The 12,092-nt window shown below is 41.4% G+C and overlaps 1 protein-coding gene across 1 annotated transcript in view; it reads left to right on the top strand.

The window, feature by feature from the left end:
* The first annotated feature begins 216 nt into the window (after positions 1-216).
* The window catches only part of Efcab5 (EF-hand calcium binding domain 5), a 112,170-nt gene continuing 100,294 nt past the window's right edge, over positions 217-12,092 (top strand). Inside the window, exons 1-2 of the mRNA XM_055619540.1 lie at positions 217-396; positions 8,561-8,645. Of these exons, the coding sequence (XP_055475515.1) occupies positions 217-396; positions 8,561-8,645 (265 nt within the window). The remainder of the gene's footprint in view (positions 397-8,560; positions 8,646-12,092) is intronic.

Genomic DNA, 12,092 nt, shown 5'->3' with positions numbered 1-12,092 from the left:
TAGCCCAGGCTGGCTTAGAACTCAGAGTGATCCTACTGCCTCAGTCTTCCAAGCGCTAAGGTTATAGACACATGCCACCATGCCTGGCTGTTTTCTATCATTTTATTGGGGGTTAAATTTACTCTTTATGTGACATTAAAAATATATAAAGCATTTAATATGTCAGAACATAGAGTATTACCTGGGTCCTTGGGCCCTTCCTGATAACATTTACTGATGCTGTTCCCACCTCAGAACAATGGAAAAGAAGACAAGGAAGAAGAGCAGGACTCAAAGCAGGACGCCAAGGACTCAAAGCAGGATGCCAAGGACTCAAAGCAGGATGCCAAGGACTCAAAGCAGGATGCCAAGGACTCAAAGCAGGACGCCAAAGACTCAAAGCAGGACGCCAAGGAGGTAGTGCCACCCTGAGTAATCAGAAAACAGTAGGACAGAGAAAGCTGGCTGCATTAACTTCCTTATGAAGAAGGAAAAGTGTAGCTGTTCAAAAGGAAACTGCAAGTGCAAAAGGGCAGACTCATGTTGGTTCTTAAGCTGATGTTTTTCCGGTTCCGGGAAACTCCCATAGGCAGGTCACCTGTATGTGAAGACCTGTTTGTTAGATATTACAATAAGCGACTGCTGCTCTCTAACATCGTAATAGCTACTCTCAGCATAGAGGCCACCAGCTTTTGGGGTGACTTCACTATTATGCTAGAATCTGATCTCCATATTAATCACTTAGCTTTGCTTTTAAAACTTCAAGATTACAAAGAACGCTTTTTTCAAAAAGGAGGGAACTGAAATTAGCTACATGGATTCACATTAAGTTGACTAATGCAATTTTTTAAAATTTTTTTATTTAACTTTTATTAATTACACTTTATTCATTTTGTATCCCCCCATAAGTCCCTCCCTCCTCCCCTCCCAATCCCACCCTCCCTCCCCTTTCTGCATGCATGCCCCTCCCCAAGTCCACTGATAGGGGAGGTTCTCCTTTCCTTCTTTCTGATCTTAGTCTATCAGTTCTCATTAGAAGTGGCTGCATTGTCATCTTCGGTGGCCTGGTAAGGCTGCTCCCCCCTCAGGGGGAGGTGATCAAAGAGCAGGCCAATCAGTTCGTGTCAGAGGCAGTCCCTCTTCCCATTACTAGGTAACCCACTTGGACACTGAACTGCCATGGGCTACATCTGTGCAGGGGTTCTAGGTTATCTCCATGAATAGTCCTTGGTTGGAGTATGAGTCTCTGGGAAGTTCCCTGTGTTCAAATTTTCTTGTTCTGTTGCTCTCCTTCTGGAGTTCCTGTCCTCTCCAGCTCTTACTATTTCCCACTTCTTATATAAAATTCCATTCACTCTCTCCGACAGTTGGCTATCAGGCTCAGCATCTGCTTTGATAGTCTGCATGGCAGAGGCTTTCAGAGGCCCTCTGTGGCAGGTTCCTAGGTTGTTTCCTGTTTTCTTCTTCTGGCTTTCAGAGGCCCTCTGTAGCAGGTTCCTAGGTTGTTTCCTGTTTTCTTCTTCTTCTGATGTCCATCCTCTTTGCCTTTCAGGATGGGGATTGAGCGTTTTAGTTAGGGTCCTCTCTTTTGCTTAGTTTCTTTAGATGTACAGATTTTAGTGGGTTTATCCTATGTTGTATGTCTATATGAGTGAGTATATACCGTGTGTGTCTTTTTGCTTCTGGGACAACTCACTCAGGATGATCCTTTCCAGGTCCCACCATTTACCTGCAAATTTCATGATTTCCTTATTTTTCATTGCTGAGTAATACTCCATTGTATAGATGTACCACAATTTCTGCATCCATTCTTCAGTTGAGGGGCATCTGGGATGTTTCCAGCTTCTGGCTATTACAAATAAAGCTGCTATAAACACGGTTGAGCAAATGTCCTTATTGTGTACTTGAGCCTCTTTTGGATATATGCCTAGGAGTGGTATGGCTGGATCTTGAGGAAGCGCTATTCCTAGTTGTTTGAGAAAGCACCAGATTGATTTCCAGAGTGGTTGTACAAGTTTACATTCCCACCAGCAGTGGAGAAGGGTTCCCCTTTCTCCACAACCTCTCCAGCATGTGTTGTCCCTTGAGTTTTTCATCTTGGCCATTCTGATGGGTGTAAGGTGAAATCTCAGGGTTGTTTTGATTTGCATTTCCCTAATGGCTAATGAGGTTGAGCATTTCTTTAAGTGCTTCTCTGCCATTCGATATTCCTCTACAGAGAGGAATATCTCTGTTTAACTCTGTTCCCCATTTTTTAATTGGATTACTTTGGTTTGCTGCTTTTCAGCTTCTTTAGTTCTTTATACATACTGGATATTAGCCCTCTGTCAGATGTAGGGTTGGTGAAGTTCCTTTCCCAGTCTGTAGGCTGTCATTTTGTTCTGACGACAGTGTCCTTTGCTTTACAGAAGCTTTTCAGTTTCATGAGGTCCCATTTATTGATTGTTGCTCTTAGAGCCTGTGCTGTTGGTGTTCTGTTCAGGAAGTTGTCTCCTGTACCAATGAGTTCTAGGGTATTCCCCACTTTTTTTTTCTAGCCGATTTAATGTGTCTGGTTTTATGTTGAGGTCTTTGATCCACTTGGACTTCAGTTTTGTGCAGGGTGATAAGTATGGGTCTATTTTCATTTTTCTACATGTACACATCCAGTTGGACCGGCACCATTTGTTGAAGATGCTATCTTTTTTCCATTGCATGGTTTTGGCATCTTTGTCAAAGATCAGGTGTCCATAAGTGTGTGGGTTTATTTCTGGGTCCTCTGTTTGGTTCCGTTGATCCACCATTCTTTTTCTATGCCAGTACCATGCAGTTTTTAAAACTTATGCTCTATAGTACAACTTAAGATCAGGGATGGAGATACATCCAGAAGATCTTTTATTGTAGAGGATTGTTTTAGCAATTCTGGGCTTCTTGTTATTCCATATGAAGTTGAGAATTTTTCTTTCCAGGTCTGTAAAGAATTGTGTTGGTAATTTGATGGGAATTGCATTGAATCTGTAGATTGCTTTTGGTAAGATGGCCATTTTTACTATGTTAATCCTGCCAAGCCATGAGCATGGGAGATCTTTCCATCTTCTGATATCTTCTTCTAATTCTTTCTTCAGAGACTTGAAATTTTTTTCATACAAGTCTTTGACTTCCTTGGTTAGGGTTATTCCAAGGTACTTTATGTCATTTGTGGCTATTGTGAAGGGTGTTGTTTCCCTAATTTCTTTCTCAGCCCTTTTGTCTTTTGTATACAGGAGGGCTACTGATTTTTTTTTAAGTTAATTTTGTATCCGGCCACTTTGCTGAAGGTGTTTATCACCTATAGGAGTTCCCTGGTAGAGTTTTTGGCATCACTCACGTATACTATCATATCATCTGCAAATAGTGATAATTTGACTTCTTCCTTTTCAATTTGTATCCCCTTGATCTCCTTCAACTGTTTTATTGCTCTAGCAAGGACTTCCAGAACTATGTTGAAGAGATATGGAGAGTGTGGGCAGCCTTGTCTTGTCCCTGATTTCAGTGGGATTGCTTTAAGTTTCTCTCCATTCATTTTGATGTTGGCTATAGGCTTGCTGTATATCACCTTTACTATGTTTAGATATGTGCCTTGTATCCCTGATCTCTCCAATACTTTAAACATGAATGGATGTTGGATTTTGTCAAATGCTTTTTCAGCATCTAGGGAGATTATCATGTGTTTTTTTTTTTCTTTCAGTTTGTTAATATGGTGGATCACATTGATGGATTTCTGTATATTGAACCACCCCTGCATACCTGGGATGAAGCCTACTTGGTCATAGTGGATGATATCTTTGATGTGTTCTTGGATTTGGTTTGCGAGTATTTTGTTGAGTATTTTTGCATCAATGTTCATAAGGGAGATTGGCCTGAAATTCTCTTTTTTTGTTGGGTCTTTGTGAGGTTTAGGTACCAAGGTGACTGTGGATTCATAGAATGAGTTTGGTAATGTTCCTTCTGTTTCTATTTTGTAGAATAGTTTGAAGAGAACTGGAGTTTGCTCTTCTTTGAAGGTCTGGTAGAATTCTGTGCTGAAACCATCTGGTCCTGGGCTTTTTTTGGATGGGAGACTTTCGATAACTGCTTCTATTTCCTTGGGGGATATAGGACTATTTAATTGATTTACCTGGTCCTGATTCAGCTTTGGTAAGTGGAATCGATCAAGAAAATTGTCCATTTCATTTAGATTTTCAAATTTTGTTGCATATAGACTTTTGAAGTAAGTCCTAATGATTGTTTGGATTTCCTCAGTGTCTGTAGTTATGTCCCCCTTTTCATTTCTGATTTTGTTTATTTGGATGGTGTCTCTCTGCCTTTTAGTTAGCTTGGCTAAGAGTTTGTCTATCTTGTTGATCTTCTCAAAGAACCAGCTCTTGGTTTCATTGATTCTTGGAATTGTTTTATTTGTTTCTAATTGATTGATTTCAGCCCTGAGTTTGATTATTTCTAGCCGTCTACTCCTTTTTGGTGTGTCTGCTTCTTCTTTTTCTAGGGTTTTTAAGTAAGCCATTAAGTTGCTTGAATGAACTATCTCAAATTTCTTCTTGAAGGCACTTAGTGCTATGAACTTTCCTCTTCGCACTGCTTTCATTGTGTCCCACAGGTTTAGGTATGTTGTGTCTTCGTTTTCATCGAGTTCTAGGAAGACTTTAATTTCTTTCTTTATTTCTTCCCTGACCCAGCTGTTATTTAGTAGCAAATTGTTCAATTTCCATGTGTGTTGTAGGCTTTTTGGTATTTCTGTTGTTGTTGAGGTCCAGCTTTATTCCATGGTGATCAGACAGGATACAAGGGATTATTTCAATCTTCTTGTATCTGTTGAGGTTCGCTTTGTGACCAATTATATGGTCTATTTTGGAGAAGGTTCCATGAGGTGCTGAGAAGAAGGTAAATTCTTTTGTGTTTGGGTGTAAGGTTCTGTAAATGTCTGTTAGGTCCATTTGATTTATGACCTCTGTTAGAGATATTGTTTCTTTGTTTAATTTCTGTTTAGTTGACCTGTCCTTTGTTGAGAGTGGGGTGTTGAAGTCTCCCATTATTGGTGTGTGGGGATCTATGTGTGGTTTAAGTTTTATCAATGTTTCTTTCACAAATGTGAGTGCCCTTGTATTTGGGGCATAGATGTTCAGGATTGTGATGTGTTCTTGGTGGAATTTTCCCTTGATGAGTATGAAGTTTCCTTCCCCATCTCTTTTGATTAATTTTGGTTGAAAGTCTATTTTATCAGATATTAGAATGGCTACTCCTGCTTGCTTCTTGCATCCATTTGCTTGGAAAGCCATCTTCCATCCCTTTACCCTCAGGTAATGTCTATCTTTGTGACACACCTGTTTCTTGTATGCAACAGATTGCTGGGTTTTGTTTACGCATCCATTCTGTTAGTCTGTGTCTTTTTATTGGAGAATTAAGTCCATTGATGTTGAGAGAGATTAATGACCAGTGGCTATTAGATCCTTTGAATTTGATGTTGGCTGTGGTCATACAGTTGTGTGCTTGGTTGCTTTTTGTTTTACAGTAGTGAGGTTATTTATTTCCTGTGTTTTCTTGAATGTAGCTAGTTTTCTTGGGTTGTATTTTCCCTTCTAATGTCTTCTGTAATGCTGGATTTGTTTGTAGGTATTGTTGAAATTTGTTTTTGTCATTGAATATCTTGTTTTCTCTGTCTATGAGGACTGAGAGTTTTGCTGGGTATAGTAGCCTGGGCTGACATCTGTGTTCTCTTAGGATCTGCATGATATCTGTCCAGGCCCTTCTGGCTTTCATAGTCTCTGTTGAAAAGTCAGGTGTGATTCTAATGGGTTTGCCATTATATGTTACTTGGACTTTTTCTCTTGCAGCTTTTAGTATTTTGTCTATGTTCTGTATACTTACGGTTTTGATTATTATATGGCGGGAGGATTTTCTTTTCTGGTCTAATTTATTGGGTGTTCTGTAGGTCTCTTGTATTCTTATTGGCCTCTCCTTTAAGTTGGGGAAATTTTCTTCAATGATTTTGTTGAAAATATTTTCTGGGCCTTGGTGCAGGGAATCTTCTTTTTCCTCTATTCCTATTATTCTTAGGTTTTGTCTTTTTATGTTGTCTTGAATTTCTTGGACGGTCTGTGTCAGGAATTTTTTAGATTTAACATTTTCTTTGACAGATACATCTATTTCTTCCATTGTATCTTCCACACCTGAGATTCTTTCTTCCATTTCTCGTAGCCTATTGGTTATGCTAATCTCTGTAGTTCCTGCTTTCTTCCCTAAGTTCTTTCTCCCCACAATTTCTTCCATTTGTGTGTGTGTTTTTTTTTTAATTTTTTCAATTCTATCTTCAGATCTTGAGCCGTTTTGTTGATTTCCTTCATCCAGAGAGATAGAATTTTTCCATACAGACAGATGGCTGTATTTTCCTGTTTTTCCATCAATTCCTTCAGCTGTTTGTTTGAACAATCCTCTGTTTCTTTTATTTCATTCAGTGATTTAAGCATTTCCTCTCTAAAGGCCACAAACTGTTTGACTGCAGCTTCCTCTATTTCTTTTCATATTTTATTTGTTTACTCTGTTATCTTCTTCATGAGCATAGATGCTAGGTCATCTTCTTGAATTTCAGTTATGCTGGGGTGTCCAGGGCTATTTGCCCCTGGATAACTGGGTTCTGGAGATGCCATATTGCTCTGGCTTTTGTTGGTTGAACTTTTACACTGTCCTCTACCCATTGAGCTATCTTAGGTGTTTGAAGTTAGTTTCTGGTGGTTCCTGGAATCCTGTGGTAGAGAGAATCCCTTTGGCAGGAAGATGGTTTTCCCTGAAGGAAGCCTTCTCAGCTTTTTGGGTATAGTCACTGGATGGCCGATGTTTTTCAGGAGTTGCTACAGCTCACCTCAGGCATAGAGACCTGGGTAGTAACTGTGGTCCTTATTAGTCGAGAGGGCTTTCCTCTCACTGGGAGAAGTCCTGGAGACAGCTGCCCTCCTTCTGGGTTTCTTGCTGTAAATTTAGTGATCTGCTGCTGTAACCTGTGTGTCCTGTGGTTTGGTCAGTTTTGTTAGGGATAACTTGTTGCCCCTTGGAGCAGTATCTGGGGGTTGATCTCGGGGTTCCGGTCTTTTGTAGGTCTGAGGTTGGGGCTCTGTGCCCCAGTACCCAAGGGGTAATCTGTGGCGGGTGAGTACTGCTCTCCTGGTAACAGCAGGCTATCTGGGGCACAGCAGGTCCCTGGGTTGGGCCAGTCTGTGGGACATTTTCCAGGGATATACTGGGTTGCCTAAGTCTGTCTCCTTTGCTTCGTTTCTTGTTCCTTGTGAGGGTTTCTCCAGACAGTGACTCCAAGACTCTGGTGTCCTGGGGCACACAGTTCTGTCTGTAAGGAGTAGTTGGTACAAAGCAGGTCTCTGGGCTGGCGACGCGCGTGCCTGCCTGCTAGTCTGAGGGAGCTGGGTTCCCAATAACTCTGTGCTCCCCGCTTGGGCCCGGATCCATGATGGCAGTGCATACTCGCTGGTCTGCAGTCTGCGGTCTGCGAGACTTTCCCCAGGCAAAGCCTAGGTGACCCAAGACAGCACGGTTTCCTTCCTTCCCTGTGGGGCCCTCTCCGGACAGGGATTCGCAGTCTCTGTTGCACTGGGGCACGCAGCTCGTCTGTACCCGTGAGCTGGGCGTGCAGCCGCTCTCGGCGCAGCGGGAGCTCAGTTGTGATGGCGGCGGGTACCCGAGGTCTGCGAGACTCCTTCCAGGGGAAGACTGGGTGACCCGTGATCAGTCTCGCAACTTTCCTTCCCCATGGGGTTTTCTTGCGACTGGGACTCCCAGTCTCTGGCACCCTTGTGCCCACCGATCAGCCTGGGAAAGTGACCGGGACACGCAGGTGTGCGGCTCTGGCCTGAGACCCAGTGCCCTTGTTACCCGGGATCTCTTCCGGGGTCTGGCTGGGCGGCCCGAGAGTGGACCCGACTGATTCCCATGCCGTGGGAGCCTCCCCTCACCTGGGAAACACGATCGCTGTAGTTTTAGGGCCCAGAGTTCAGTCTCCTGGTCGCTGCATGGAGAGTGCTGTCCCGCTCCTCAGACACAGTGCTCTCCCGGCGCCGCCATCTTGGCCCACCCCCCCCCACTAATGCAATTAAAAAAAATCCTATTATTACATATACCAACAAAGTACTAAAAACCACAATGTTGCCATTGTACGTAAGGTTAATCTTTAATTTGCTTTAACTCAGATGAAGTGTTCATCTTTCTACCACAAACATGGAAGATGATTCTAGCACTTTTTGGAAGGTGGTATTTTAAATAATCAAATATAACCATGAGATAGTCTCAAATTATGTTCATAGAAACTATTGTATAATTCAAATAGCATCTCAGGCATATCACTTCACTAGCAATAAGAAGATATATTTAGTCAATATATTTAATAATGTGAATGCAGGAAGCAGACATGGTTTACCTGTAGCACAGGCTGTTAAGCCCTAGAAAAACTAAGTAGGAATGTTTAGTAACTACAATGTGACTCTCCTTTAATGGAAAGAAAGCAGATACAGCTTTAAGGAAAGCAATTCATTTTGAAACCGGTATTTCTTCTCTCCTTTCAAAGAAGTCACCAAATCCACAAAATGCTCCCGCAGCAGAGCCCAGCAGCCTGGTGGAGGAAGAGTCAAAGGATGACATGAAACCCCAAGGTACAGAAGTAGCTTTTCTCCTGACCCAACACAATCTGCGGTGTTTTCTGTTACAAAAGCAACAGAAACACATTCTTCAAGATACTGTATTTTAAAAAACATATGATCCCAAGAGGATCCTCTAAATGTAATTTGGGCAGTAGGTAAAGATGAATTTTCTCACCCTCTACAAATACCTTTGAGGCAACTTCATGACTATTCATTCCATGCTAATTACTTAAAGAGAATTTTTAACTAAGAGAGCTAAAAAGGTTTCTAGCAGGCAGCCTATTTAGCATAAAAATAAAACGAAAAGCTCTAGGATCTGGTTTGCTTATTGGTTTTGATCCTGTTTGTGCTTGATCATACATTTATTCTGTATGACCCAAAGCCACTCATAGCCCTACCCCTTACGAAGTTTCAGGGATTATGCAAACTAGAAGTTTACAGGATCAAAAAGGCAACACAGTACACAAGGCATTCATCTCTTTCACTATAGCTATTTCTTCTTTCTTTCTTTCTTGCTTTCTTTTTCTTTTTTTTCCCCCATTGATTTTTTTTTTTTTTTTTGAAACAAGGTTTCTCTGTGTAGACTTGGCTGTCTTGGACTGCTCTGTAGACCAATCTATGGACTCAGAGATTCACCTGCCTCTGCCTCCCGAGTCATGGAACTAAAAGAGTGCACCGCTGTGGCTCGGCTCACTATAGCCATTTCTAATTCCACATACTTAGTGAAACTCTGTACTAACAGGAATATTTTACAATATTTAAAATTTAGAGATTTCACCATAAATTTCCTCAGTTCAATTTCCAAGTATTGGGTATTTAAGTATGTTTGGCTGATCTAGGCTGAATTTAAACAATAATTATAAAAGCAATTTTAAACTGTAAAATTGTGTAGGTGCCAGTTATAACTTCCAAATGCTTTTCTGAATTATTTTTCCTTTATATGAATTAAGAGAAATTATTTATTATTTGTTATTATTAATAAATATTAATAATGCATGTTCTTTAAGAATTAAAACTTTTCAGGCAGTGGTGGTGCATGCCTTTTTCCAAGAACTCTGGATTGAGGCAAGCATATCTCTGTGAGTTTAAGGCCAGCCTGGTCTACAGAACAAGTTCCAAGACAGCCAAGGATACACAGTGAAATCCTGTCTCAAAAAACCAAAAATACATACATACATACATACATATATAAAATCTAGGAGAATGCATAGGAGGTATTTAAAAAATAAGAATTAAAACTTTCTAATCTTTAGTTTTTCTCCTTGTTATTTTATGCTGATGTTTGGTTATGTGTGTGTCTCTGTGTATATGTGCACGCGCAAGCAGGCACCAGGAAGGTGTGGGAGGCCCTACAGCTGCAGGTGCGGGCAGCTGTGATCCTCCCCCTGTGGCTGGTGGGACCAAACCCGGTCCTCTGCAGGAGCGCAGGCTTTGGTACCACTGAGCATTGTCTCCAGTCCCTGCCTCTTTGGTTTTCTGTGTTATAAAAGGATTTTTATTTTATGACACATGTATCCTGGGAGCAACACAGTTGCTTCCATGGGAGCTACCCATGGAAGGCAATTTCATTCAAAAAAAACCTCTTTTTTTAAAGTTGTATTTTGAAATTAGCTTACTAACAGTCAGGTTTTCATTAGACTTTTCCACGCATCCTTAATTTTGGTTAATTCACCTATTAATCCCTCTTCTTCCGTATTCCCATGGCCCAACTTGCACTTAATCCTTTAATTCTCAATATTCTTCTCTCTTTTTTTCTTAAAATTTTTAGCTAATGTAATTTTCATACAATATATTTTGATCATACTTTTTCTTCCACAGATCCTTCCCACCCACCCAATTTTATGTTCTTTCTCACTCTCAAAAAAAAAAAAAAGATAAAGATAAAAAAAAAACAAACAAACAAGAAACAAAAACAGAACAGGAAACACACACGCACCACAAAAGCCACAAAAATGAAAATCAAAATAAACGAAAGACCAATAAGACAAAAAATGCCAAACAAAAAGTTGACCAAAATACCATCACGTTCACACTGTGCCGGCCAGCCGCTGCGCTGCTGGGCCTGGGGCCTGCCCTGGAGCGGGGCTGTCATCCCCAGTGACGCTCCATGGGAGAATACTGGCTTTCCCTCTGCTGGCGGCCCTCAGCTGCAGACAGCTTGTGGGTGAGGTGGGACCCCATGGCCACTTCCTCCTCTTAGTACTGCAACCTTGTTGGACTTGAACCTGTGCAGGTCTTGTGTGCCACAGGATCTGTGGGTTCATAAGTGCATCAGTCCTGTCGTGTCTGAAAGACGCTGTTTCCTTGGAGTCATCCATGACCCCTGGCTCTTCCGCCACAGCTTTTCTCGGGGTTATCTTTACACGCCCCAACTTATTTATTTATTCGTTGATTTATTCAGTGTGTGTGGATGGTACACATCGGGAGGTCAGAGGACAACTTGCAAGAGTTGTTTTTTTTTTTCTTGTCACCGGGTAGGTTCTAGTGCCAGAGCTTAGGTTGTCAGGCTTGGCTGCAGGCGCCTTCACCAGCGAGCATCTTACCAGTCCCGCTATTTTACTAACCTTTAAAATGTCTCTTCCTTCAGGTCTTTACTGTCCTCCCTCACCTGACCATACTCCGTCACTATCTGACTTTACTTCCTCTGCACTTCTTCCCCAGCAATACCCCAGAAGTACACTTTGCATTTTCCTTAATCACTTGAGCCAGCTTTAAAAATTAACTTTTCATTTAAAACATGCCAGACAGAATTGTGAACAAGGAACTCGGTTATAAATTCAATGAAGCGTTTAATTAGTTTGTGGACAATTTGTACCTGCATGACTTCATATAGTATTCTGCCAAGGAATTTATTGCCACACAGCCACCCACCCCCAAAAGTATAAATCAAGCCTTTGTGGACTTTCCTGTTCTGGAACTTTCTATCTCTTTCCTGTGGGTAGTGGGGGGGGAAGCGTGTTCTGTTGGTTGCTCTGTTCCTCTCAGCATTTATGTATGGCGAACATGGCTGCTTCGTATGCTATCAAACGAGTTATGGTATTCCTGCTTATTCAATAATCAGTCATATTAACCTTTATATCCAAATCCTCGTTTAACATAAATATGCAGATATAACACAACATATATGTGTGTATGAAGTGTGAAAAGGACCTGTTACTGCAATTTCAACATGTCAGAGGAAGTGTCACAATCCGTGTTCTAGACTTGTCAAAATTATGTTATCTTGCCAAGCAGCTACCAGAATGCACTCAAGCTCTTGTGTTTGCAAAGGGAACACTTCCCTGGTATTTCCTTGTACTGGGCAGGACACTGGAAATATCACAGTACTGAATTAAGCAATGTAGTTCATTTTTTATTTATTTGTTTGTTTTTGAGACAAGATCTTACTTAGAGCCCTGGCTGGCCTGGAACGTACAATGTGGACTAAGCTAGCCTGGAACACACGCACATCTGCCTGCC

Source organism: Psammomys obesus, unplaced genomic scaffold, assembly GCF_907164565.1.
Source record: "Psammomys obesus unplaced genomic scaffold, mPsaObe1.curated_primary_1811, whole genome shotgun sequence".
Taxonomy (NCBI): domain Eukaryota; kingdom Metazoa; phylum Chordata; class Mammalia; order Rodentia; family Muridae; genus Psammomys; species Psammomys obesus.
This window is presented reverse-complemented; position numbering and strand designations above follow the sequence as displayed.